The sequence below is a fragment of the Trachinotus anak genome, unplaced genomic scaffold, assembly GCF_046630095.1.
Source record: "Trachinotus anak isolate AG129_WGS33_773 ecotype Australia unplaced genomic scaffold, CSIRO_AGI_Tana_v1 ptg000023l, whole genome shotgun sequence".
Lineage (NCBI taxonomy): Eukaryota > Metazoa > Chordata > Actinopteri > Carangiformes > Carangidae > Trachinotus > Trachinotus anak.
The window spans coordinates 4,690,683-4,715,864 of record NW_027273874.1 but is presented as its reverse complement, the minus strand read 5'-3'; the positions used below and the strand labels follow the sequence as shown (position 1 = coordinate 4,715,864).

Below are 25,182 nucleotides of genomic sequence, written 5' to 3'. Positions count from 1 at the left end.
AAAACCAAGTGGCGTACATATTAACATCCCAAGATTGGATCCAAACTGATGCAGAGCAACATCATTCCTGGAGATTTTACTGAAGGATACAGATTGTGTCCTCAGTGATGGCCCATGGCTTAACACTTTTCGTTTTCACTCTACAGTAACATTTGGTGAATATCTTTAGCCTCCTCTGGTATAAAATGGTTTTTCACCATCATGATGTATCATAAAAAAACACATTTTTTCCAAGCAGTCATTGAAAGATGTAATTCAAGCTCAAATGTCACTAAAGACCCCCATCCCACCCACTGATGAAGTACACGCACGAGTCCCATCTTACACATCTATGCCAGTTTATTAATTTCACATCAGTGGTAATAATCCACAAGAAACTACATTTATTTTTGCAAAAACCTCATGAGCCCAAGTTGATTACTATCATTCTTTTCTAATTAAATAGCATTAATTAATACTGGTAGTTAATTCATTCATCTTTTTGTTCCAAGTCACAGTTTACATTATATCTGCTCAGCAACACAAACAAAGCTTTCTCTGATTATCTTTCACAACAGTGACTAATGTTTTGAACACAGAGACATGCAAGCAACAGTTTGAACGGTAGTTCCATTACAACGATTCAGATTATTGAATGACGTTATAAACTTTCACTGAAGATGTCAGAACTTTTTGGGTTGTCAACAGTTCATGCACTAGACAGCACATCAAACTCAAACTGTGACACTCTGTGGTTAGCTTTTTTTTGTTCTTTTTTTTTTTTTAGTACATAGTACATAGTACATATTTACGAATTAACATAATCACACCAAAATGTGCAATGTATTTTGGCTTTCAATCCTGTCCTGACTATGGATGTAATGATCTCTCATGAAGCCCCAAACATATAATTATAGAAAGACTTGGCGTCATCTTTGACAGCCCCTGCTGCCATCTTTGCTGCTTCCCATGGTGTGTCTGCCTCCTCGGCTGCTCTGTATCCTCTAATGCCACCAGCCACCGCTCCTACTGCAGCTACTACCCCTGTAGTTACCCCTAGGACTATCCCTCGTGTTCCTGCTGCTCCTCCCACTACTGCTGCTCCTGCTGCTTCTACTGCTGCTGCTGCTGTTCTTGCTGCTGTTTCTGCTCTTACCAGTGCTCCTAGTGTAAGATTTATAGCTTCTTTAAATTATGCTTCTGCAGATATCTTTAAAACTGCTACACCACAAAGAGCTCCTATTAATGCACCTGTTGTAACACCTGCTGCTCTGATCCAAAACTTCTCAAATGCACTGTGTTTAGCCTGCTCTCTGATCTCTTCCTCCGACATGTTTCCTGATGACTTTCTTTCCATAATTCCACTTGACGATATCAACAATCCCTCTGAATTAAAGATATCTATATTGTAGTTTTTAGATATCTTAAATTAAGTTTTAACTAGTGAAAACAATGTTATCGATATCTTGAACTGAATTGTAACTGGTCAAAATTGTGTTGTAGATATCTCAAACTGAAATTATTGGATTGGATAGTCATAATTTAATTGTAGGTATCTTTTATGAAGTTATAGATATCTTCAAATGAATTTAGATTGGAGATATTTCACAGATATCTATAATTCAGCTTTGACTAGTTCAAACTGAATTACAGCTATCATTTTGACTAGTCAAAATGTAATTAGCTCGGTGACAGCTGCTGCTCCCTCAACTCCATCCACTGCTTCCTCCACTGCAACTGCTCCTGTTGCTGCTTCTCCTGCTGCTCCTCCTTGTGTCATTGCTTATTTTGACTGTTTTTTGTCTGCAGACATCTTTAAAACTGTATAAACCACTGCAACCGTCACTGCTACACCACAAAGACCTCCCAGTAATGCACCTGCTGTAATGACTGCTGCTCTGATCCAAAACTTCTCAAATACACTGTGTTTAGCCCGCTTTCTGATCTCTTCCTCCGACATGTTTCCTGATGACTTTCTAATCTCCTCCTCCGCACGTCTTATTTCTTCCTGCACTGCTTGCAGCATCTCATTGGTGTAGCAGCTTTCTTTATTTGCCAGGGTCATCTTGTCTATTGTTTTAAGTAGCTCCTCCACCTGGAACTGGTTGCTCCTGTATTTATCGTTTAGGTTTTCCTTCCAGTATCTATTATCAAAGACGTGGCACCGATTCCCACACTCCTTCACTAGATCTTTCATTGCCTTATTCTGGTTGACAAACTCCTCAATCTTAATTCCTTCAGGGAGCTGGTCACCATGAGTGAAGACAAATACAGCATATTTTAAAGCTTCATCAGAAAAATATTGGCGTATTTTCTCAATCACAGCTTTCTCATGCTCTGTGAACTTCTCCACTTTCAGCACGATGAGAAAAGCATGAGGCCCAGGAGCGCACTCGGTGATGCACCTCAGTATCGCAGCCTTCATGTCCTCCTCCGATCTGTCTGTGTCAAAGAAACCAGGAGTGTCGATCAAGTTGATTCTTCTTCCATTGACAGATCTGGTTTGTGCCTGACATTCTCTTGTCTCCGAGTTGAGAGTAAAATTGGTCTCAAACTGTTTCTCTCCAAATATGGTGTTGGCCAGGCTGCTCTTCCCAGCTCCAGTTTTTCCCAAGATGACAATTCTCCTTGTGTTTGACTCTGAAAGAGAAACACTTCCGTCAATAAGACTGTAATAAAAATCATGCAGACACTGCAGAACATTTGTATCAACCATGGGAAATCCAGAACCAATTGTTAACTTGGAGAGGATTTCAATATTTCAGCAATCATCCTACACATGGAAAATAACAAGCTTATGGTTTCGATGCTTGTTTCCCAAACTGAAACATGTGACATGTAACAGCTTATGGTTCTCTGCAAACAACAAAATGGAGCAGGATCCAAATGTTTCAGTAAACATAACTGGACACTCAGCTTGGTCTCAACAGACTCATTTATTTCCTTTTTCAAAGTAAAAGCAGAATATATAATACAGGTGTTGCGGCTGACTGCACAGAAAATGGCGATTTGCTAAACTACTGCACTGAAACATTCAGCGAAATCTCATTTTTCACACAATACAAACAAAGTAAGCAGCTCTGACAAAGTGAATACCTGCGTCTAAATATGTTTAAAGATGAGAAACTGCAGACTAGATCTAGACCTAGTTTAAAAAACGGGATCTGCATCAAATGTATACTGACATATGGCATGGATTTCCATTCTGTCGCATAAAAATCTGGTTTGGTTTTTAGATAGTTATAAGGAATTTACCTGTAATGCGGCACAAACCAGATACATCAAATCAGATTCACCAAGATTTTATTTTCCAGCTTTATCCTCATTAACGTGGATATCCTTTAAAATCTCAATTATTCTACATGAAAGTGTGTGTTTCTGCTCCCTCTACTGCTGCTGCTTTGGTTTTCATCATTTTTGAGATGAACAACACACTTAAGGCCACAGCCACACCAACGACAGCTCTGACTGGTCTCCTTCTTGCACATTTCATCAAATACTTGAAGATGCTGAGTAAAGATGCTGATGATGGTTTCATGCGCTGCTCTTGTTGTGCCTGCCATTCCCTCAGCATCTTCACGGTGTAGCAGCCTCCTTCGTTCTCCTTCATCATCTTCTCTACCGTATAAAGTAGCTCTGCTACGTGGAGCTGGTTGCTCCTGTACTCATCCCGCTGGTTGTTCTTCCAGTATTTATTATCAACAACGTGACACCGACCGCTGCACTTCTCCATCAGATCTCTCAGATCCTCGTTCTCACTGACAAACTCCTCAATCTTCATTCCTTCAGGGAGCTGGTCACCATGTGTGAAGACGACTGCAGCATATTTCAAAGCTTCCTCTGAGAAATACTGACATATTTTCTCAATGACATCCTTCTCGTGCTCTGTGAACTTCTCTACTTTAAGAACAATGAGAAAAGCATGAGGCCCAGGAGCGCACTCGGTGATGCACCCAAGTATATCAGGCTTCAGCTCCTCCTCAGACCTGTCTGGATCCATGAAACCTGGAGTGTCCATCAAAGTGATGCTTCTTCCATTGACAGATCCAGACTTGGCTTCACAAACACTTGCTACTGAGTCAAAAGGATTTTTGACTTTGAATAAATCCATTCCAAATATGGTGTTAGCCAGGCTGCTCCTCCCAGCTCCACTTTTCCCAAGCAGGACGATCCTCCATGCATTTGGCACTAGGGGAAGATAATCACTATCAGTACTGTCTCTTTCTTGTTTTTGTGTTTTTTTTTTGTTTTTTTTTTTATGCAGGGTCTGTAAAAATGTCTTACCTATTAACTGTGATGTGCAGGAAATATAACAGAGTGTAAAAAAAAACCATAAGTAACTTCTTTGCCTTTAACAACATTAGCAGGTGTAGGGAGGAGGGAGGAGATTTGGAGTTTTTATTAAAAAAAAAAAAAAAAATCCTAAATTACCACTACAGCAGGAATTTGTTAAATCAGCCCAGAGCCACAGCCAGAGCCAAAACAGAGACTCTGACTTTGAATGAGGAAGATTATGACTGCATGGAGCAGCCAGGTGATAGAGCACATCAGCAAAGAGCTCTTCCTCCTGTCTCAAAGGATAACAACTTGTCCGAGCAACGCACGGGGACAGGACACACTTGTACATTTGAACATAAGTATCCATTGGCTCAGTTGCTGTTGACGACCTTAAGTCATGGTTATTGACCAGTTCACCCCCATGAACACAGAAGAATGGCCTTCCCCTTTCTGTATCTGTGGTTTTACTGTTTTACTGATGTGGTTATATTCATCTAATCGGTCCACTTAAGTAGTAGTTTTATTGTGACTGTTTATGAGTTTACACACAGAAAGTGAGCACCACAGACTGCTAGTTAAGTCTTTTATTATCTATTTAAACAAAGTAGTGTAAAAGTAATTATGAGTGACAATTCAGCAACTTAATCGGTTATTTAGTAGACTGAACTAGAGCTTTGATTATGATGATTTTATTTATTTCTTTTTTTAAAGCTGTTTGTTTCTGATCATTCTCATTCTGCAGCACTATTTAACCATGCGGAGGGAGAGAGAGAGAGGCCAGAGAGAGGTCGGGAAAAGTCCGCTGCAGCTGTCTGAACAGTTCTACACTGTAATGTAGTTACGTGTTTTCGTCTATCCTACGGTGCACACCTCCGACTTAAGTTCAGTGTTGTCAGAGAATAAGTTACTCACCGTCCATGCTGTGAGAAGAGAAATGCAGGCGGTGTGAAGTGTGCGTCCTCTCCTGCTGCCTCCCTCCTGTTTGGCCTGGAACACTTTCGGTTTCGGTGGAAGGGGCTTTCCGGTGACCTTCCAATCACCAGGGGAGACGGGGTTTGTTTTTACAGGCCACATGTCAGCTGTTGGGTCTCAGAAAATATTGTGTGGATATGTTTTAGACGAAAAAGAGAGAATCTAACGATGGCTACTTTATTGGAGCCTGGGAGACATGTTTACACTCGCTGCAGGATCAACCCGGAACATCTCAGCGCCCCCCCCTGCTGATAAGAGAGCACCACACGGTATTCTGTGAAATGAGCCATGAAAAGCTCAAGTGAAGTGAAACTGCAGACAGAGCACACACCTTAATCATTCTGGATTCAGAAACAGAGGAAACACAATAAAGTCAGAGATTATTCACAAGAGTATTTACAGGTATTACAAAGTAAATGTCTCTTCTGTTAAGAGCATTGTCTGTTACTGTGCATTGTCTTTGACTGAAGAGCTCCAACGTCTTCACTTTAAGACACAAAACTCAAAATATTTCACAGCTTGCACACTCACTGTAAATGCTTCCATTTGATGTATTATTTGTGATTTCGGAGGAGACACCAGTGATACTATCATATAAGCAAAAATGTGCTTTTCAGGAGATGAATGGTAAGTTATACTACACTGCATGTGATCATTGTCTCAGTGCATCCTGTGATTTAAATATACTGCACTATGCACAAGAACAATTTACATCCTGTGATTTAATAGAGTAACATCATTGCCAGCAGGTTTTATTTAAAAAAAGACAAAAAAAAAGATGTGAGCAATCATACCCTTTAATAATTATATAAAACCAAGTGGCGTAGACATTAATATCCCAAGATAGGATCCAAACTGATGCAGAGCAACATCATTCCTGGAGATTTTACTGAAGGATACAGATTGTGTCCTCAGTGATGGCCCATGGCTTAACACTTTTCGTTTTCACTCTACAGTAACATTTGGTGAATATCTTTAGCCTCCTCTGGTATAAAATGGTTTTTCACCATCATGATGTATCATAAAAAACCACATTTTTTCCAAGCAGTCATTGAAAGATGTAATTCAAGCTCAAATGTCACTAAAGACCCCCATCCCACCCACTGATGAAGTACACGCACGAGTCCCATCTTACACATCTATGCCAGTTTATTAATTTCACATCAGTGGTAATAATCCACAAGAAACTACATTTATTTTTGCAAAAACCTCATGAGCCCAAGTTGATTACTATCATTCTTTTCTAATTAAATAGCATTAATTAATACTGGTAGTTAATTCATTCATCTTTTTGTTCCAAGTCACAGTTTACATTATATCTGCTCAGCAACACAAACAAAGCTTTCTCTGATTATCTTTCACAACAGTGACTAATGTTTTGAACACAGAGACATGCAAGCAACAGTTTGAACGGTAGTTCCATTACAACGATTCAGATTATTGAATGACGTTATAAACTTTCACTGAAGATGTCAGAACTTTTTGGGTTGTCAACAGTTCATGCACTAGACAGCACATCAAACTCAAACTGTGACACTCTGTGGTTTGCTTCTCTTTTGTTCTTTTTTTTTTTTTTTTTTTTTTTAGTACATAGTACATATTTACGAATTAACATAATCACACCAAAATGTGCAATGTATTTTGGCTTTCCATCCTGTCCTGACTATGGATGTAATGATCTCTCATGAAGCCCCAAACATATAATTATAGAAAGACTTGGCGTCATCTTTGACAGCCCCTGCTGCCATCTTTGCTGCTTCCCATGGTGTGTCTGCCTCCTCGGCTGCTCTGTATCCTCTAATGCCACCAGCCACCGCTCCTATTTCAGCAACCCCCACTGTAATTACCCCTAGAGCTATCCCTCCTGTTCCTGCTGCTCCTCCCACTACTGTTGCTCCTGCTGCTTCTACTGCTACTGTTCCTGCTGCTGCTGCTTCTACTGCTACTGTTCCTGCTGCTGCTGCTTCTACTGCTGCTTCTACTGCTACTGTTCCTGCTGCTGCTGCTTCTACTGCTACTGTTCCTGCTGCTTCTACTGCTACTGTTCCTGCTGCTTCTACTGCTACTGTTCCTGCTGTTTCTCCCACTACTGTTGCTCCTGCTGCTTCTCCTACTGCTGCTTCTCCTACTGCTGCTTCTCCTACTGCTGCTTCTCCTGCTGCTGCTTCTCCTGCTGCTGCTCCTCCTGTTCCTGCTTCTACTGCTACTGCTGCTGGTCCTGCTGCTGCTTCTGCTCTTACCAGTGCTCCTAGTGTAAGATTTATAGCTTGTTTAAATTCTGCTTCTGCAGACATCTTTAAAACTGCATAAACTGCCCCAACCATCACTGCTACACCACAAAGAGCTCCTATTAATGCACCTGTTGTAACACCTGCTGCTCTGATCCAAAACTTCTCAAATGCACTGTGTTTAGCCCGCTTTCTGATCGCTTCCTCCGACATGTTTCCTGATGACTTTCTAATCTCCTCCTCCGCACGTGTTATTTCTTCCTGCACTGCTTGCAGCATCTCATTGGTGTAGCAGCTTCCTTTGTTTGCCAGGATCATCTTGTCTATTGTTTTAAGTAGCTCCTCCACCTGGAACTGGTTGCTCCTGTATTTATCGTTCAGGTTTTCCTTCCAGTATCTATTATCAAAGACGTGGCACCGATTCCCACACTTCTTCACTAGGTCTTTCATTGCCTTATTCTGGTTGACAAACTCCTCAATCTTCATTCCCTCAGGGAGCTGGTCACCATGAGTGAAGACAACTACAGCATATTTTAAAGCTTCATCAGAAAAATAGTGGCGTATTTTCTCAATCACAGCTTTCTCATGCTCTGTGAACTTCTCCACTTTCAGCACGATGAGAAAAGCATGAGGCCCAGGAGCGCACTCGGTGATGCACCTCAGTATCGCAGCCTTCATGTCCTCCTCCGATCTGTCTGTGTCAAAGAAACCAGGAGTGTCGATCAAGTTGATTCTTCTTCCATTGACAGATCTGGTTTGTGCCTGACATTCTCTTGTCTCCGAGTTGAGAGTAAAATTGGTCTCAAACTGTTTCTCTCCAAATATGGTGTTGGCCAGGCTGCTCTTCCCAGCTCCAGTTTTTCCCAAGATGACAATTCTCCTTGTGTTTGACTCTGAAAGAGAAACACTTCCATCAATAAGACTGTGAAAAAATTCATACATGTATTAGAAGACAAACATGAACGCAATGTAACAACAGCGGTCCTTATTGGTCAAAAATAAAAATAAATAAATAATAAAAATAAAATAGCTGGGAACAAAAAAGGTGAAGGACAGCATTGTACAGTAATTTACATTAGATAAAAGATTTCTTGACCTGGCAGGATAGGTCATGTGTGAATGGAGATGGAAAACATTAATGAACAGCTGAGCTGACGAAGACGAGACTGTCCTCCAGCAAAAAACAAGCCCATAGGTCTTTTGTGCTGCAGGTTATTATGACCCAGACATGTTTTGTTGTTAGGCCTTCTCATTTCCTGGATGCTTTCAAGACATGATTTGACAAGTTGCCGAATGTACTGAATGAAGATGTTTTGATAAAGACTGTACGACGATGGAGTAAAGGAAAGCAAAAATAGTTATATATTGAGAAAAGATTCTATCTAAAAAAAAATCACTTGAAAAACTTACCTCATGAGAAATTTGTTGATTTGTTGTATAATTACTTCGTAATAAATCTTTCAGCAGTCATTGCAGAAAATTTGTACTAAGCATGGGAAATCCAGTCACTGACCTTTCAATTTCAATATTTCAGTCATCAAAGTTGTTGTCTAAGAGTTTGTTTCCTAAAGTAAACAGCAAAAAAAAAAATAAAATAAAATAAAAAAATAAAAATGGTTTATTGGCTTCTTCGTCCCCCAATTTCAGTCTATGGTCAATGGTGCTCTGCAAACAGCAAAATCATCATGACAGAGAGGAGCTAAATATTTCCATAAACATAACTGGACACTCTGCTTGGGTCTCAACAGGCTCATTTATTTGCTTGTATCAAACTACAAGTAGCAGAATATATAATACAGGAGCTGCGGCTGACTGCACAGAAAATGGTGATTTGCTAAACTATTGCACTGAAACATTCAGTGAAATCTTGTTTTTCAGACAATACGTAAGCAGCTCAGACAAAGTGAATACCTGCGTCTAAAAATGTTTCAAAATGAGAAACTCCAGACTAGACCTAAGCTTAACATTACATTGTCTGAAACCCCATCTCACTGTGTCAAGACATGCTTTAAAAAAAACTGGATCTGCAGCCGCATCTGGATCTGCATCAAATGTATACTGACATATGACATACATTTCCATTCTGTCGTTTTTAGATAGTCATAAGGAATTTAGCTTGCAACGTGTTTGAGACAGATACACCAAATCAGATTCACCAAGATTTTATTTTCCAGCTTTATCCTCATTAACGTGGATATCCTTTAAAATCTCAATTATTCTACAGGAAAGTGTGTGTTTCTGCTCCCTCTACTGCTGCTGCTGGGTTTTCATCATTTTTGAGATGAACAACACACTTAAGGCCACAGCCACACCAACGACAGCTCTGACTGGTCTCCTTCTTGCACATTTCTTCAAATACTTGAAGATGCTGAGTAAAGATGCTGATGATGGGATCATGCGCTGCTCTTGTTGTGCCTGCCATTCCCTCAGCATCTTAGCGGTGTAGCAGCCTCCTTCGTTCTCCTTCATCATCTTCTCTACCGTATAAAGTAGCTCTGCTACGTGGAGCTGGTTGCTCCTGTACTCATCCCGCTGGTTGTTCTTCCAGTATTTATTATCAACAACGTGACACCGACCGCTGCACTTCTCCATCAGATCTCTCAGATCCTCGTTCTCACTGACAAACTCCTCAATCTTCATTCCTTCAGGGAGCTGGTCACCATGTGTGAAGACGACTGCAGCATATTTCAAAGCTTCCTCTGAGAAATACTGACATATTTTCTCAATGACATCCTTCTCGTGCTCTGTGAACTTCTCTACTTTAAGAACAATGAGAAAAGCATGAGGCCCAGGAGCGCACTCGGTGATGCACCCAAGTATATCAGGCTTCAGCTCCTCCTCAGACCTGTCTGGATCCATGATACCAGGAGTGTCCATCAAAGTGATGCTTCTTCCATTGACAGATCCAGACTTGGCTTCACAAACACTTGCTGCTGAGTCAAAAGGATTTTTGACTTTGAATAAATCCTTTCCAAATATGGTGTTAGCCAGGCTGCTCCTCCCAGCTCCACTTTTCCCAAGCAGGACGATCCTCCATGCATTTGACACTAGGGGAAGATAATCACTATCAGTACTGTCTCTTTCTTGTTTTTTTTGTTTTGTTTTTTTTTTTTGTTTTTTTGAATGCCATGTGGTCAAAAATGTCTTACCTATTAACTGTGATGTGCAGGAAATATTACAGAGTGTAAAAAAAACAATAAGGGGAATAGCAGTAACTTCTTTGCTTTACTGGCTCACCTTTAACAACATTAGCAAGTTATGGAGGGAGAAGATTTGGAGATTTAGTTGAAAAAATCTTTTTTACTCAACTACAACTACAGCATGAATGTCAAATTAAATCAAAACTGGAGCTGCATACGGAGAAGAAAAAGGAAGGGACTCAGACTTTACATGAGGAGAATGATGTCTGCATGGAGTGGTTAGCTAGTCGAGCGAACCCTCCGCACATATTTTACTGGCCTTATCTTCTCGGCAAAAATTTGTGCTTAATGACCAGGCAGTTGAGAGCCAGGGTCAATCAGTCGAGGACTGACAAGGGTCTGGACTTGGCAAGAAGCATACAAACAGGCACAACTGGGATATTCTGATGAGACTAAGTGTTGTCATGTCTGAATTTGTTTCTTCCTTAAAGACGTGAAAGCTGAATATAACCATCATCAGTTGTAAGCAGACTGAACTAGATCCTTGATTGTGACGATTTTAAACACAGTTTGTTTCTGATTCTCAAGCCCCTTTTTCCACTGGTCAAAAAAAACCCTCTTAAGACCCACTAACATTGGACTACTGGCAGCAATGGAATACCATTTTTCCAGCAAAATATGTGGGTATAAGCAGGACTTTTTTTAAACACAGGTAAACCTGCTAATAAAAGCCAATTGACCCCTTTTCCACTGCCAGTGGAGTTTGCCTTTCTGTTCAGACTGAAGGACAAACAACAGCAAGGAGTGATGTCATCACATGGTGTAAAGACAAAACCCCAGTAAAGTGTGTGGCCTGTAGACCAGGGGGCATGGTGTGAGCCTCCAGTTACACCCCCATACCCACACATCCGCCAGTGGGGGACCTTTACATCACATACCATTTTGGGTCAAAGTTCTTTAGAAAAGAGAACCCGCAAAAAAAATTAAAAAGACAAAAGAGAAGAAGAGCTATGGTGGAGGAAAATCACAGCTCAGTGCATGATTTGTGCGTGTGAGAGAGATGTACAACATATCATGATGATAAACATTATTTAGCACACGGTGTTTAAGTTCAGGATTGAAATTATTTACTATAGTAATTTATGTGACTGAAGCTAATGCTAGCCTAGTTAACAGCATTTTGTTGTCTGCTTGTGTGTATGATTGAGTAACCATGGCTGGATATTGTTATACGGTTTAATACGATCATTAGTTTCACATTTCAAAGGCTTTGCTTTTAGAAGAAAGTTCAGCCACAGAGAGAAGGACCTGCAGGACAACGCCCAAATAATGAAGCCTCCTTTAAGAGACTATGGATGGATAGAAATATAATAGATGAATACAAATACAATAGGGTAATATAATAGGGATAGAAAATACACTATTAAAGATGGATAAGAATATAATAATTTAATAAGCAATTAAACACTCTCTATATATGCATATGCAAATGAACAACAGAGAGTGTGATCAACATGGCCAGGTATCAGTTGCACCTGTTAAAAAACCCGCTTGTAACTAACTGTGGTGGGAAAAGGTGTCGTTCTCATTCTGCAGCGCAGTTTGACCAGGAACCCGCAGAGGGAGAGAGGCCGCATCCAGGCTGAGGACCCTGAGTGCGACTCCGACGGAGGCAGCCGTCTGCTGCCGCCCTCTCAACACTTTTGCACTGTCATGTAATTACGTTTTTTTCCCCCCTTTACCATTATTGTTGCAACAGAATGACTTAAAAACCAGTAAATGTCACTCACCATCCATGATGCGCTGGAAGAGATCGACGCTTGGTGACCGTCTCTGGGTGCGGTTCTCCTCCGCCGCTGACTCACTCCTGCTCGGCCCTTTCAGTTTCAGTTCGACTCGGCTGCTCAGCCTCCCATCACCACGAGTGTACCGGGGGAGGACCAAAAGTGAAGCAAGTACGTAAGTATAAATAAATAAACAAATGAGGAAATAAATGATGACATGTTTTTTAAAAATGCAAAATAAAATTGGCAATGAAAAAATTGTATTTATTTATTTATTTATTCATGTATTTATTTCTGTATTTCAACGTTTATTTATTTATTTATTTCTGTGTTCTATGTATTTATGCATTTCCACATGTATTTATTTCTGTATTGTCAATATGTTAATTAGGTGGGCGGTGTTACCTCAGCCTATAAAGCGGATTTATAGCAGTTGGACCACCACACCCCAGCTGGATGCCCCTACTGCCTGGCCTGGTACACAGCTTTCCCTTTCCAGTGTTGTCAACCAGTGACTTTGACACCGGAGTCAGCGACCTTTGAGCAACAACTCAAACCTCAACCATTTTCCACAAAGGAGAGTGGCAGTGCAAGCCCCGCCAGAAGCGCCTCTCTCTCTGCGTCTGCTGTGCTGAGTGGTGAGTCATGGTAAGTTACCCTATAGCTGCTGTGGAAGTGGTCATTGCACCAGTGCTCCGAGCATCCTGTCATTTAAATATGCTGCGCTGTACACAAGCACAGTTTGCATCTTGTGGTTTGATAGAGCAACATAAAAAAAAAGACCAGGAAATATGTGAGTAATCATGTCCTTTATTAATCCCACGGAACCAAACATGGATCACAGGAATAAGCACAGTGAGGAGATTAAAAAAACTCGCCCTCTTAATTCAACACTTAAAACTACATTTCCATATTCATGTTGAGGCCATAAAAGATAATATATTGTCCACGATTTGATCATATATTTAGTAATGTTAACATTTGTCAGTCAGATATGATGAATATTTATTAACATTTTTTTTCCTATGATATCACTAGAAACCTGTTTGTCATGCTAAATGTGTACTGCCTGATCACTGAAGACATGCTCAGAGACTGATTCATTTATAGAAACATAACACAATGAATTAGGTGGTTAATTAAAAGTTGACACAATAGAGATGTAATAAGTAAAACAAGGAGACAGTTAATTCCGTGTAATCAGTCTTTAAGTAATGAAATTGTCACATGTTGCTGATTCTCTTATGGTCGCAGTCTGGACACATATTGCGTTTGGTCATTTGCTCTACAACAACATATAAAAGCCGCTTCTGATGTGAGGCCTCATCAGCAGGTCAGCGTCATGTGTCTGCCAGCAGTCGCTTCATTCACTGCACGCAGCAGACCTCTGCTGCTGCCTCTGCTGCTGCTATTACTGTCGCCATTGTGTCACCTCCTTCTGCAAGCCCCTCCACCGCCGCTGCCACTCCCTCTGCTGCCACTCCTGCCACTCCCTCTGCTGCCGCAGCCGCCACCGCTCCATCCACAACTTCCTCCACCGCAAAGGCTGCCGCCGCTTCTGTGAGTGTTTCTCCTGCTGCCGACACTTCCTGTGCCGTTTCCACTGCCACTTGCTCCATCGCTCCCGCTGCTCCCAGCGCTGGTGCCAGCGTTTCGCCTTGTTGTGCTGCTGCCTCCTCCTCTGCAGTTCCTTCTGCCCCTGCATCTTTCCCTGAAAGTACTTTCACTAATGAGAGGTAACCGGATGCTGTTTTTGCCACTTCTGCTCCCTTTGCCACTGCACCCAGTATTCTTCTACCTGGGGTTACTGGTGCTTGTTCTTCTGCTGCACCTTTTCCCTCAGCTGCTCCTGCAGATGTTTCTTCTTCTGTCCCTGGACTCTCTTTTTTCTCTGCTTCTCTAATTGCGTTCACACCTTTTATGACACTGATTAAAACAGCAGCCTCTGATCCAAGCAAAGCTCCCACCATCAGCCCTTTACCTGCGAGATGTGCGAACTTGGAAATATTCTTCTTATACACAGCAGTTTTAGTTTTCTCCCTGGTTTCTTTCTGACATCCGTTTCCTTCCTGTCTAATTTGTTCTTCCTCTTCAAGGATTTCTGTCTCTACTGCTTGTAGTAACTCGTTTGTGTAGAAACCACCTTTGTTGTCTGTTACTATCTTCTCAATAGTTTTGAGTAGCTCTTCCACCTGGAACTGGTTGTTCCTGTATCCATCCTGTGCTTCTCTGTTCCAGTACTTGTTATCAATGACGTGGCAACGGCCGCCGCACTTTTTAACCAGATCAATCAGGCCTTCGCTCTGACTGACAAACTCTTGAATCTTCATTCCTTCAGGCAGCTGGTCACCATGAGTGAAGAGAATCACAGCGTGTCGTAAGGCCTCCTCTGAGAAGTACTGGCACATTTTTGAGATGGCATCCTTCTCGTCACCTGTGACTTTCTCCACTTTAAGCACGATGACAAACGCGTGAGGCCCGGGAGCGCTCTCCACGATGCACTGAAGGATTTCAGGCTTCATGTCCTCCTCTGATGTGCCCATGTCAAAGAATCCTGGCGTGTCAATCAAAGTTATGTTTCTTCCCTTGACAAGTTTTGCCTCTGCTTGACAAACACTTTTTTGTGAGACGAGCAGCTGGTTTATCTTGAACACAGTCTCTCCAAATATGGTGTTGCCAAGGCTGCTTTTCCCCACTCCACTTTTCCCAAGGAGGATAATCCTCCTGGTTGGTGGCACTAGAAAAGAATAACAGTTCAGATTAACTTTATTTCTGTACATTTAGGTTCCTGTTTCTTCTTGTCGCTTGTCTCCTATGTTCAGTGAGTTTTCTGCTTATTGACTTTTGTCGTCACAGCGAGAACAAAGTGTTGCACAGTGCATACACACCCAGACATACTTTGTAATCTCAGGCAAGACTGATGGTAGACTTTGGCCAAACAATAAAGTGGTGTCTCAGTTATTCAGCCTGCCCTCATTCATTTGACAAAATAATAGGAGCACTTTTCAGCATAGTAGAATACAGTTCAACGGCACCACAGAATACATCCTCCAAAATGACCATACAGTTAAATTAACACCTCTTTAACACTGTTTCAACCAAAACTAAACATTAACCATCATGGAGGAGGACTTATTGCAGAACTGTTGTATTAGAGTTTATTAAGTGTACCTAATAAACTGCCACCTGAGTGTAAACATATACAGTATTTCATCATGTATATTACTGTATATGTACACCTTAAAAGTGTGTTTGACCTTTTCAGAAAGACCATTGAGAAACACAGTGTTAAACGGAAATAAGTTATAAAAGCTTTAAAAGTCATTTCCTTTCTTAAGGGGTGTTCAGGTGGCTCAACGTTAAATCATAGCTTAGTTGAATTGTACTGAAACGGCTACTTAACTATGAATGATTTGCTTTGTAATGTATCTATGCTGTATTGATGTGGATTGATCATAGACCATGTATTGAGATGCATATCAGATCACATGAGAGGGTCACCTAACATTACACAGTGACTAAATAACAGGAAGTCACAAACAACAGAAACTAACGCCTCAGAGGATTAATGCTGTGGAAAAGAAAAGTTCAGCAGCTGCTTCTTAATTACTTTCATTTTCTTTATTGACTGACAATTGAAAATTTCAATATCTGTATGTTTTAATGCAAGTAAAATAAGTGTATTTGAACCAAGATAACATTTAGTTTCACTTAACAATGTATTATTTGAGCTGATGAATAATGCTCAGTGTGGATAAGTAACTGCGAGGAGCATGGAGATAAACAGCAATGAATGAGAGAATAGTAGAAAAAGTCTTCAGTCTTAACTCACCACCCATGTTGTCAAAAAGGAAAAAAAGAAAAATACAGCGAAGCACAGGTGCTCTGATCGAGGTGCAAACATACACATGTAAAACCAAAATGTCTTTGCTGTCAGACGAACTTGTTACACAAGACACCGTCTCTCATACAGTATCTAGCTTATCTGGTCAGATGCAATAAAATGTATAAACATTGACTTGGATTATTAAAAACCCAGATAAGAAGCCTGACATTATGTTACACTCAATTCCTCATCAACTCACTCTATTCACTTTCATTTTTCAGAGTTCATGAAAAAACTATGGTCGGTAGAATTTGTTAATTACAGTAAAAAAAAAAAAAAAAAAAAAAAAAAAAAGACAATGCCTCAAACATTAAACATAATTTAAAAAGAGGTGACAACAAAATAACGATGATTACTCAGATGCTTAATTTTACCCATACATGAAAAGTAAGCTTTTTTTGTCTGAGTCAGTGTGGTTGGGTTGCAGTTCTTTATTATGTCAGAGCGGTCTGGAGCAATGAAGGAAGTTTTATGGAAATTACCTTATGGAAATTCAATCAGTCATGCATCACCAGGCATCTGGAGGACAATGTAATATTATGATGTTATTTATTTCTGTCAATATTAGTTGGGATGTCTGTTGAACTGCCATTGCCGTTGCACAGAATAAACAGCTTTTACAGAAACTTCATGATTTTATGATAAAAAGAAAGGTTTTTTTTTAAATCCTGGAAAAGTCCTGAAAATCCAATCAACCTCTATCCAGCCCAATGAGTTAAGTTAAATTAGTTAAGTTTTCATTGTTCATTTATAATTTTTTGATTAAATAATTAAATACATAGATACAGCTTATATGAGCTTACATAAAATTTACTTGGTTGTAATGTTGCTATATCACTTTTTTCATTGAGAGAGGGAACAATAAAAGCATTCATAATCTTTACTGTAATGGACTTTGGAACATACAGGGAGATGGTATAGATTCCATAAAGCAATTCTTTAAATAGAAGTATCTGTCTTTTCATTGTTTAAAGTCCTGGCACAAATACATTCAGCACATAATTGGGCCACTTCACATCCTTGTATTTCCTCTGGCCCAATATATGTCTGGTTCTACGGCCCAAGTCTGGCCCACATGCAGAATGACTGTTGAATGCAGAATTACTATATATAAAACAAACAGCTGCTTGGATTAAGTCAATAGTAGCATGTTACAACTACACGTGTTCATTCCTGACTGATATAATAAGTGAATTAAATGAACTCACTGTCCACGGTGTCAATAAAGGAACAATTACAGACAACGTCAGACTGAAATGACTGCATGAGCATGTTGGTGTTTCCTCATTACTGGTGCTTGTTTCACTTATTGGAAGCAACCCGGAAGCAGGGTGACAGAAGCAGCCACAAAAGTACATTGTACGTGATTGCATGATGCATGAAGTCCACAGTTCAGAGTGTAACCACAATCACACGCAGATATGATCCGTCCTGTATCTGAAGAGGGCAGAGAGTTTCACTTTGTGGGAGAAACATCAACTTGTTATTTTAATGGTGTCTATATACAATGAACTTTACTACACATTACAAAGAAATAATGTCATTTCCCAATGTCAGGGTGACTGTAGAGAAATGTCTCAGTAATTTTTACACTTTACATGCCTAAAGGTTGCATTGTGTAATTTAGCTCATGGTTTTATGCGGAAAGACACAGATGAAAGACGTCTTAACTACAAGCACTTTTATTTTTGAATAAGAAGAAAAATCAATAATTCAGAGGTTTTATAATAAAATAACAACAATTATAAGAATCATGAAAAGAAGAATTTAATGCATTACTATAACATCAATCTCATATTTCTGGCAAAAAGAAGGAAAGCACAGTTAGGTAAAAAAACATTTTTTTTGCATTAAAATATAAAGGCACTTTAGGAAAAAAAAATTACAAACATTTCAGAAACTGTAAAGCTAAGGGTTTTTTTTTTCTTTAGTAGGATGTATAGGTTCAAATAGCACCAATCAGTGTCAGATATTCAGACATATCAATAACCCTTGGAAGAATCCTAATGAAGTCAAATGAATAACTGCAGCAGGATGTTGTCACATTGAGCAGCCTATTAAACTACTTGCATTTGTTTCTCCACCTCAGCTCATTGTTAATCCTACATACATATGTGACTGAAGCCCCTTTAGTAGGTGTTAAACTTCTACATGTCCTGTACAGTCTGCAGCCTCTGCTGAGTTGTTTTTTCAGTGGTGTAGCCTTAATAAAAGCTAAAATACAGCCCATTTGTTTCAACTGTGTTAAAGAAGAGGCGACTTCTCCTCACTTTGTTTTTGCTTTTTTTTATTTATCATGTTTTTAGCTTCGTCAATAACAGCCTTAGCTGCGTTCTTTGCTGCCTCCTTTACTGAGCCTTCTTCATCAACTGCATTATATCCTATATAACCTCCTCCTCCTGCTCCTGCTGCTACAGCAAATCCTGTACATACAGCTGATCCAACTCCTGCTGCTGCAGCTTGTCCTGCTGCTGCCAGTGCTTCTATTGTTACTAATGCTCTTATTGGTCTTTTTTTGATGGCTTTAACAACTAATACAATCATCACTGGCACACTAAGCAAAGCTCCCAACAGTGCTCCTATGGTAACACCGACTATTTTCTTGAGAAGATTTGAGACATTTCTCTTTTCCTTCTCTCTGATTTCTTCCTGTGACATGTCTGGTGATGAGTTTCTGATGCTCTCCTCCTCTTTATGTTTTTTTCCCTCCATTTCTTGTAGCATCTCATTGGTGTAGTAGCCTCCTTTGTTCACCATCACTTTTATTGTGTTGAGCAGCTCTGTCACCTGGAGCTTGTTCTTCCTGTATTTATTATCAAAGATGTGACATCGACCACCGCACTTCTCCACCAGCTCTCTCAGTTTCTCATTCTGACTGACAAACTCATCAATCTTCATTCCTTTAGGGAGCTGGTCTCCATGAGTGAAGACAACTACAGCATATTTGAAAGCTTCTTCAGTGAAATATTCACATATTTTGTCGATGACTTCCTGCTCTTGGTCTGTGAACTTCTCCACTTTAAGCAGAATGAGAAAAGCATGAGGCCCAGGAGAGCACTCTGTGATACACTTCACTATCTCAGACTTCAGCTCCTCCTCAGACCTGTTCGTGTCAAACAAACCAGGAGTGTCGATTAAAGTGATTTTTTTTCCATCAACAGATCTGGTTTCTTTCTGACATTTTCTTCTGTCAGTGTTTGCACCGTGGTTTTTCTTGAACAGTTTTTTTCCAAATATTGTGTTGCACAGGCTGCTTTTCCCAGCTCCAGTTTTTCCCAGTAGGACGATCCTCAGGTCTGAATCTAGAAAAGAATCATGATATATACATTATTATATAATATTTCTTTTGCCTGCTTTTGTGTTTTACTGCTCAGATTACACTGTGAATAATGTGTCAGTTATAGAAATATACTATATTAGTCAGAAGTCAGACATGACTATAAAGAGGGACAGTACCTTTAAGTTAGTTTGCCAAAGCTTGTGATTGATGCAACGTAAAATTATTGACTTTGACTTGGTTTTTTATTTTGTGCCTTGTGAAATAAAGTTTTGCTTGGTTTAACCAGACAATATAGGTAAAAAAGGGCAACAACTGAGAGACACTCTCAGAAGTGTAAAAGTGTCAGTAACAGAATATTTCACACAGACAAAACATCTGCTTCACTTCAAACTCAGACACAAAGACAAGTCAAGAACAGGAAAGAAAACTGTTCTTGTAAACTTTGATTCTGTAAACTTTGATCTATTTTGGTTGGAGCTTCTTGTCGATAGCTGTCCATAATCTTGACAATAAATATCTCACCAACTTAGACAGCAAGGCCTCATAAATAAATGAAGAGACAGGTTTGCTGGTGCTTTCTAGATGCCAATGATACATTTTACAAGAGACTTTTTAAGAATCTTGCAAAATACTATATGATTGTGTTTTATGTTTTCTAACTTCAAAAAGTACATTGCTTAAACAAGAGCGAGGACGTCCAAAGCTCCTGATCTAATCTAACAAAACTGATCATTCTTCATCAGTCAAATGTGATTGACTGAACAAAACTCTGAGGGGGATTTTGTAAACTGCTGTGAGGTTTAGGAGCAACATTGTTCACAGGTAAGTACATAAACTTATGGCAGCATCTCAAGTGTTTTAAATACATTAAGACTCAAAACCATTGATTAAAATAATACGTCCATGGTTCAGAATCGTTAAAGAAATGAACTTACCGCTCATGTTGTCAAAAAGGATGAGAGTGCAGAGTGACACAACAGCCTGTGAGATTGTCTTTCTTAAAGATTTTGTCCTCCTTTCATTATCGGTGTGTGTTTCACTTCTTCAACTACAGAGTGACCGGAAGAGCCACAAACCCACGACCACACGATGATTATGCTCCACCAAGCATGTTGACAAATTTTCACTTCCTGTGAAAACTTCAGCTGACCTTTTCAGAGAGTGATCTTCAAAGTGAAATTCACCCATTAACATGTTTGCATTCTTTGATTTAACTGGCTTAACAGACATTTAGTTTCTTGTCTTCAAATCCTCTTTTCTAATGTCAACACATTTGATTTGGGACTATACTGCAGGTTCATAGAGAAACTGTGTTGTATGTGATTAATGCACGTGCACTGCAGCAGACATGAGCTGCAACTGTACGTGTGCTGAGTGACCATCACTCTCAGGTGTGGTGCATTATATGACGTATGTGTGTTATTTTATTTGTTGCTGCTTTTGAGAATAGTTGAGAAAAGTCCACAGTTCAGAGTTTAACCACAATCAGACACAGATATGATCCGTCCTGTATCTGAAGAGGGCCGAGAGTTTCACTTTGTGGGAGAAACATCACCTTGTTATTTTAATGGTGTCTACTTACAGTGAACTTTACTACACATTACAAAGAAATAATGTCATTTCCCAATGTCAGGGTGACTGTAGAGAAATGTCTCAGTAATTTCATCATTCTCATGAGTGAGGAGAAAGCTACCTGAAACCTGTTGAAACAGTGCATAGTGCACGTTGCTTACAAACCATTTTTATCTCTTCTTCACTTAATATTTAAAAAGACTTAAACATTTCAAAGTCACCATACACATTCCACTTTACATGCCTGAAGGTTGCATTGTGTAATTTTGCTCATGGTTTTATGAGGAAAGACACAACTGAATGAAGTCTTTACTACAAGCACTTTAATTTTTGAAGAATTTCACAGTAACACTGTTAAGATTTTTCATTTAGAAAAAAAGAAAATTTGATAATTAAGAGGTTTTATAATGAAATAATAATGATTATAAGAATCATAAAAAGAAGAATTTAATGCATTACCTTCATATCAATCTCATATCATTGGCAAAAAGCAGGGTTAGGTTAAAATTATTTTTTGCATGAAAATCTTAAGGAACTTTAGAAAAAAAAAACATTACAAACATTTCAGAAACTGGAAAGCTGAGGGTTTTTTCTTTAGTTGGATATATAGGTTCATATAGTACCAATCAGTGTCAGATATTCAGACATATCAATAACCCTTGGAAGAATCCTAATGAAGTCAAATGAATAACTGCAGCAGGATGTTGTCACATTGAGCAGCCTATTAAACTACTTGCATTTGTTTCTCCACCTCAGCTCACTGTTGATCCTACATGCATATGTGACTGAAGCCCCTTTAGTAGGTGTTACACTTCTACATGTCCTGTACAGTCTGCAGCCTCTGCTGTATCTCTTTGCTGTGTAGTTTAGATTGATTTAGATGAGCACGCTCTTCTAAAAGTTCAAAAAGGGCTGCTAAACAAGACTTTCTCAAGTAGGAGGGCCCAAAAGTTTTTTATACAGGAGTTGTTTTTTCAATGGTGTAGCCTTAATAAAAACTAAAATACAGCCCATTTGTTTCAATTGTGTTAAAGAAGAGGTGATTTCTCCTCACTTTGCTTTTGCTTGTTGTTATTTATCATGTTTGTAGCTTCGTCATAAACAGCCTTAGCTGCGTTCTCTGCTGCCTCCATTACTGAGTCTGCTTCTTCAGCTTCAGTAGATCCTTTATAACCTCCTGCTACAGTGACTCCTGCACATACATCTAATCCAACTTCAGCTGCTGCATCTCCTGCTGCTGTTTCTGCCACTACTGCCACTACTGCTCCTACTACCTTGCCTTTGATAGCTGCAACAACTGATACAATTGTCACTGTCACACCAAGCAAAGCTCCCAGCAGTACTCCTGTGGTAACACTAACTATTTTCTTGAGAAGATTTGAGACATTTCTCTTTGCCCTCTCTCTGATTTCTTCCTCTGACATGTCTGGTGATGATTTTCTGATCCTCTCCTCCTCTTGTTGTATTTTTCTCTCCACTGCTTGTAGCATCTCATTGGTGTAGTAGCCTCCTGTGTCCACCATCACTTTTATTGTGTTGAGCAGCTCTGTCACCTGGAACTGGTTGTTCCTGTATTCATCCTGCTGGTTGTTCTTCCAGTATTTATTATCAAAGACATGACATCGACCGTCACACTTCCTCACCAGCTCACTCAGTTTCTCATTCTGACTGATAAACTCCTCAATCTTCTTTCCTTCAGGGAGCTGGTCCCCATGAGTGAAGACAACTACAGCATATTTGAAAGCTTCTTCAGAGAAACATTCACATATTTTGTCGATGACTTCCTGCTCATGCTTTGTGTATTTCTCCACTTTAAGCAGAATGAGAAAAGCATGAGGCCCAGGAGAGCACTCTGTGATACACTTCACTATCTCAGGCTTCAGCTCCTCCTCAGACCCGTTTGTGTCAAACAAACCAGGAGTGTCAATTAAAGTGATTTTTTTTCCATTAACAGATCCGGTTGCTGTCTGACATTTTGCTGTCTCAGTGTTTGCACAGTGGTTTATCTGGAACAGATCTTCTCCAAATATTGTGTTGCACAGGCTGCTTTTCCCAGCTCCAGTTTTTCCCAGTAGGACGATCCTCATGTCTGAATCTAGAAAAGAATCATGATATATACATTATTATATATTATTTCTCTTGCTTACTTTTGTATTTTGCTGCTTAGATTACACTGTGAATAATGTGTCAGTTATAGAAATATATTATATTAGTCAGAAGTCAGAAATGATGTCAACGTAAAATGTTTGACTTTGACTTGGTTTTTTATTTTGTGCCTTGTGAAATAAAGTTTTCCTTGGTTTAACCAGACAATGTAGGTAAATAAGGGCAACAACTGAGAGACACTCTTAGAAGTGTAAAAGTGTCAGTAACAGAATATTTCACACAGACAAAACATCTGCTTCACTTCAAACTCGGACACAAAGACAAGTCAAGAACAGGAAAGAAAACTGTTCTTGTAAACTTTGATTCTGTAAACTTAGATCTATCTTGGTGGAGCTTCTTGTCGATAGCTGTCCGTAATCTTGACAATAACATACATGTATATCAGTGTCAATAGAAAAATGTATTGCATGAGTTATCTTCTGGTTAATGTTTTTTGTCTTGTTCACAATTTCAACATTTCCTTTCATGTAACTTACAAATACTTTGGACGTTCTTGGTATTCTTGGTCATTTTGATGAACATGAGACCATGATATATTTGAAATGTTTTTGTCTCTGTCCTGCCACTCTTCATGGTTGGTAAGAGCTCATCTCTCCTGTGATCCGGTGTCATGGTTATTAGTTCTGAACTGAACTCAGGATGGTAAATATCTCACCAACTTAGACAGCAAGGCCTCATAAATAAATGCAGATACAGGTTTGCTGGTGCTTTCTAGATGCCAATGATACATTTTACAAGAGACTTTTTAAGAATCTTGCAAAATACTATATGATTGTGTTTTATCTTTTCTAACTTCAAAAAGTACATTGCTTAAACAAGAGCGAGGACGTCCAAAGCTCCTGATCTAATCTAACAAAACTGATCATTCTTCATCAGTCAAATGTGATTTACTGAACAAAACTCTGAGGGGGATTTTGTAAACTGCTGTGAGGTTTAGGAGCAACATTGTTCACAGGTAAGTACATAAACTTATGGCAGCATCTCAAGTGTTTTAAATATATTAAGTGTCAAAAACATTGATTAAAATAATATGTCCATGGTTTAGAATCGTTAAAGAAATGAACTTACCGTCCATGTTGTCAGAAAGGATGAGAGTGCAGAGTGACACAACAGCCTGTGAGATTGTCTTTCTTAAAGATCTTTTTCCTCCTTTCATTATCGGTGTGTGTTTCACTTCTTCAACTACGGAGTGACAGAAAGAGCCACAAACCCACGACCACACGAGGATTATGCTCCACTAGGCACGTTGACAGTTTCACTTCATGTGAAAACTTCAGCTGACCTTTTCAGAGAGTGATCTTCAAAGTGAAATTCACCCATTAACATGTTTGCATTCTTTGATTTAACTGGCACAAGAAACATTTAGTTTCTTGTCTTAAAAATCCTCTTTTCTAATGTCAACACATTTCATTTGTGACTATACTGCAGGTTCATAGAGAAACTGTGTTGTACGTGATTAATGCACGTGCACTGCAGCGGACATGAGCTGCAACTGTACGTGTGCTGAGTGACCATCACTCTCAGGTGTGGTGCATTATATGACGTATGTGTGTTATTGTATTTGTTGCTGCTTTTGAGAATAGTTGAGAAAAGTCCACAGTTCAGAGTTTAACCACAATCAGACGCAGATATGATCCGTCCTGTATCTGAAGAGGGCCGAGAGTTTCACTTTGTGGGAGAAACATCAACTTGTTATTTTAATGGTGTCTACTTACAGTGAACTTTACTACACATTACAAAGAAATAATGTCATTTCCCAATGTCAGGGTGACTGTAGTGAAATGTCTCAGTAATTTCATCATTCTCATGAGTGAGGAGAAACCTACCTGAAACCTGTTGAAACAGTGCACAGTGCACATTCCTTACAAACCACTTTTATCTCTTCTTCATTTATTAT

At 39.5% G+C, this 25,182-nt stretch overlaps 4 protein-coding genes across 5 annotated transcripts; all 4 read right to left on the bottom strand.

Annotated features, from left to right (window-relative positions):
• Positions 1 to 321: 321 nt before the first annotated feature.
• LOC139607108 (GTPase IMAP family member 7-like) lies at positions 322 to 5,458 on the bottom strand. Of its 2 annotated transcripts, none has more exons than XM_071459742.1 (2): positions 5,170 to 5,458; positions 322 to 2,619 (listed from the first exon to the last, which is right to left on the bottom strand). In XM_071459742.1, exons 1-2 carry the CDS (start codon positions 5,174 to 5,176, stop codon positions 1,763 to 1,765), a joined length of 864 nt encoding a protein of 287 aa, XP_071315843.1. In that variant the 5' UTR covers positions 5,177 to 5,458; the 3' UTR covers positions 322 to 1,762. The 2 variants fall into 2 exon arrangements, with proteins under 2 accessions (XP_071315843.1, XP_071315844.1); XM_071459743.1 differs by lacking the exon at positions 322 to 2,619 and adding an exon at positions 2,897 to 4,167 and having other exon boundaries at positions 5,170 to 5,302.
• A 3,733-nt stretch (positions 5,459 to 9,191) lies between these two features.
• Positions 9,192 to 16,844, bottom strand: LOC139606633 (GTPase IMAP family member 8-like). Its single transcript, XM_071458895.1, has 3 exons — positions 13,753 to 16,844; positions 12,388 to 12,542; positions 9,192 to 10,504 (listed from the first exon to the last, which is right to left on the bottom strand). Exons 1-3 carry the CDS (start codon positions 15,159 to 15,161, stop codon positions 9,705 to 9,707), a joined length of 2,364 nt encoding a protein of 787 aa, XP_071314996.1. The 5' UTR covers positions 15,162 to 16,844; the 3' UTR covers positions 9,192 to 9,704.
• A 1,109-nt stretch (positions 16,845 to 17,953) lies between these two features.
• Positions 17,954 to 20,489, bottom strand: LOC139606632 (GTPase IMAP family member 7-like). Its single transcript, XM_071458894.1, has 2 exons — positions 20,483 to 20,489; positions 17,954 to 19,569 (listed from the first exon to the last, which is right to left on the bottom strand). The coding sequence occupies exons 1-2, from the start codon at positions 20,487 to 20,489 to the stop codon at positions 18,512 to 18,514; spliced, it is 1,065 nt and encodes a 354-aa protein (XP_071314995.1). The 3' UTR covers positions 17,954 to 18,511.
• A 962-nt stretch (positions 20,490 to 21,451) lies between these two features.
• Positions 21,452 to 24,482, bottom strand: LOC139607104 (GTPase IMAP family member 7-like). The gene is made up of 2 exons (XM_071459736.1): positions 24,354 to 24,482; positions 21,452 to 23,214 (listed from the first exon to the last, which is right to left on the bottom strand). Exons 1-2 carry the CDS (start codon positions 24,439 to 24,441, stop codon positions 22,148 to 22,150), a joined length of 1,155 nt encoding a protein of 384 aa, XP_071315837.1. The 5' UTR covers positions 24,442 to 24,482; the 3' UTR covers positions 21,452 to 22,147.
• Between the last annotated feature and the right edge of the window lie 700 nt (positions 24,483 to 25,182).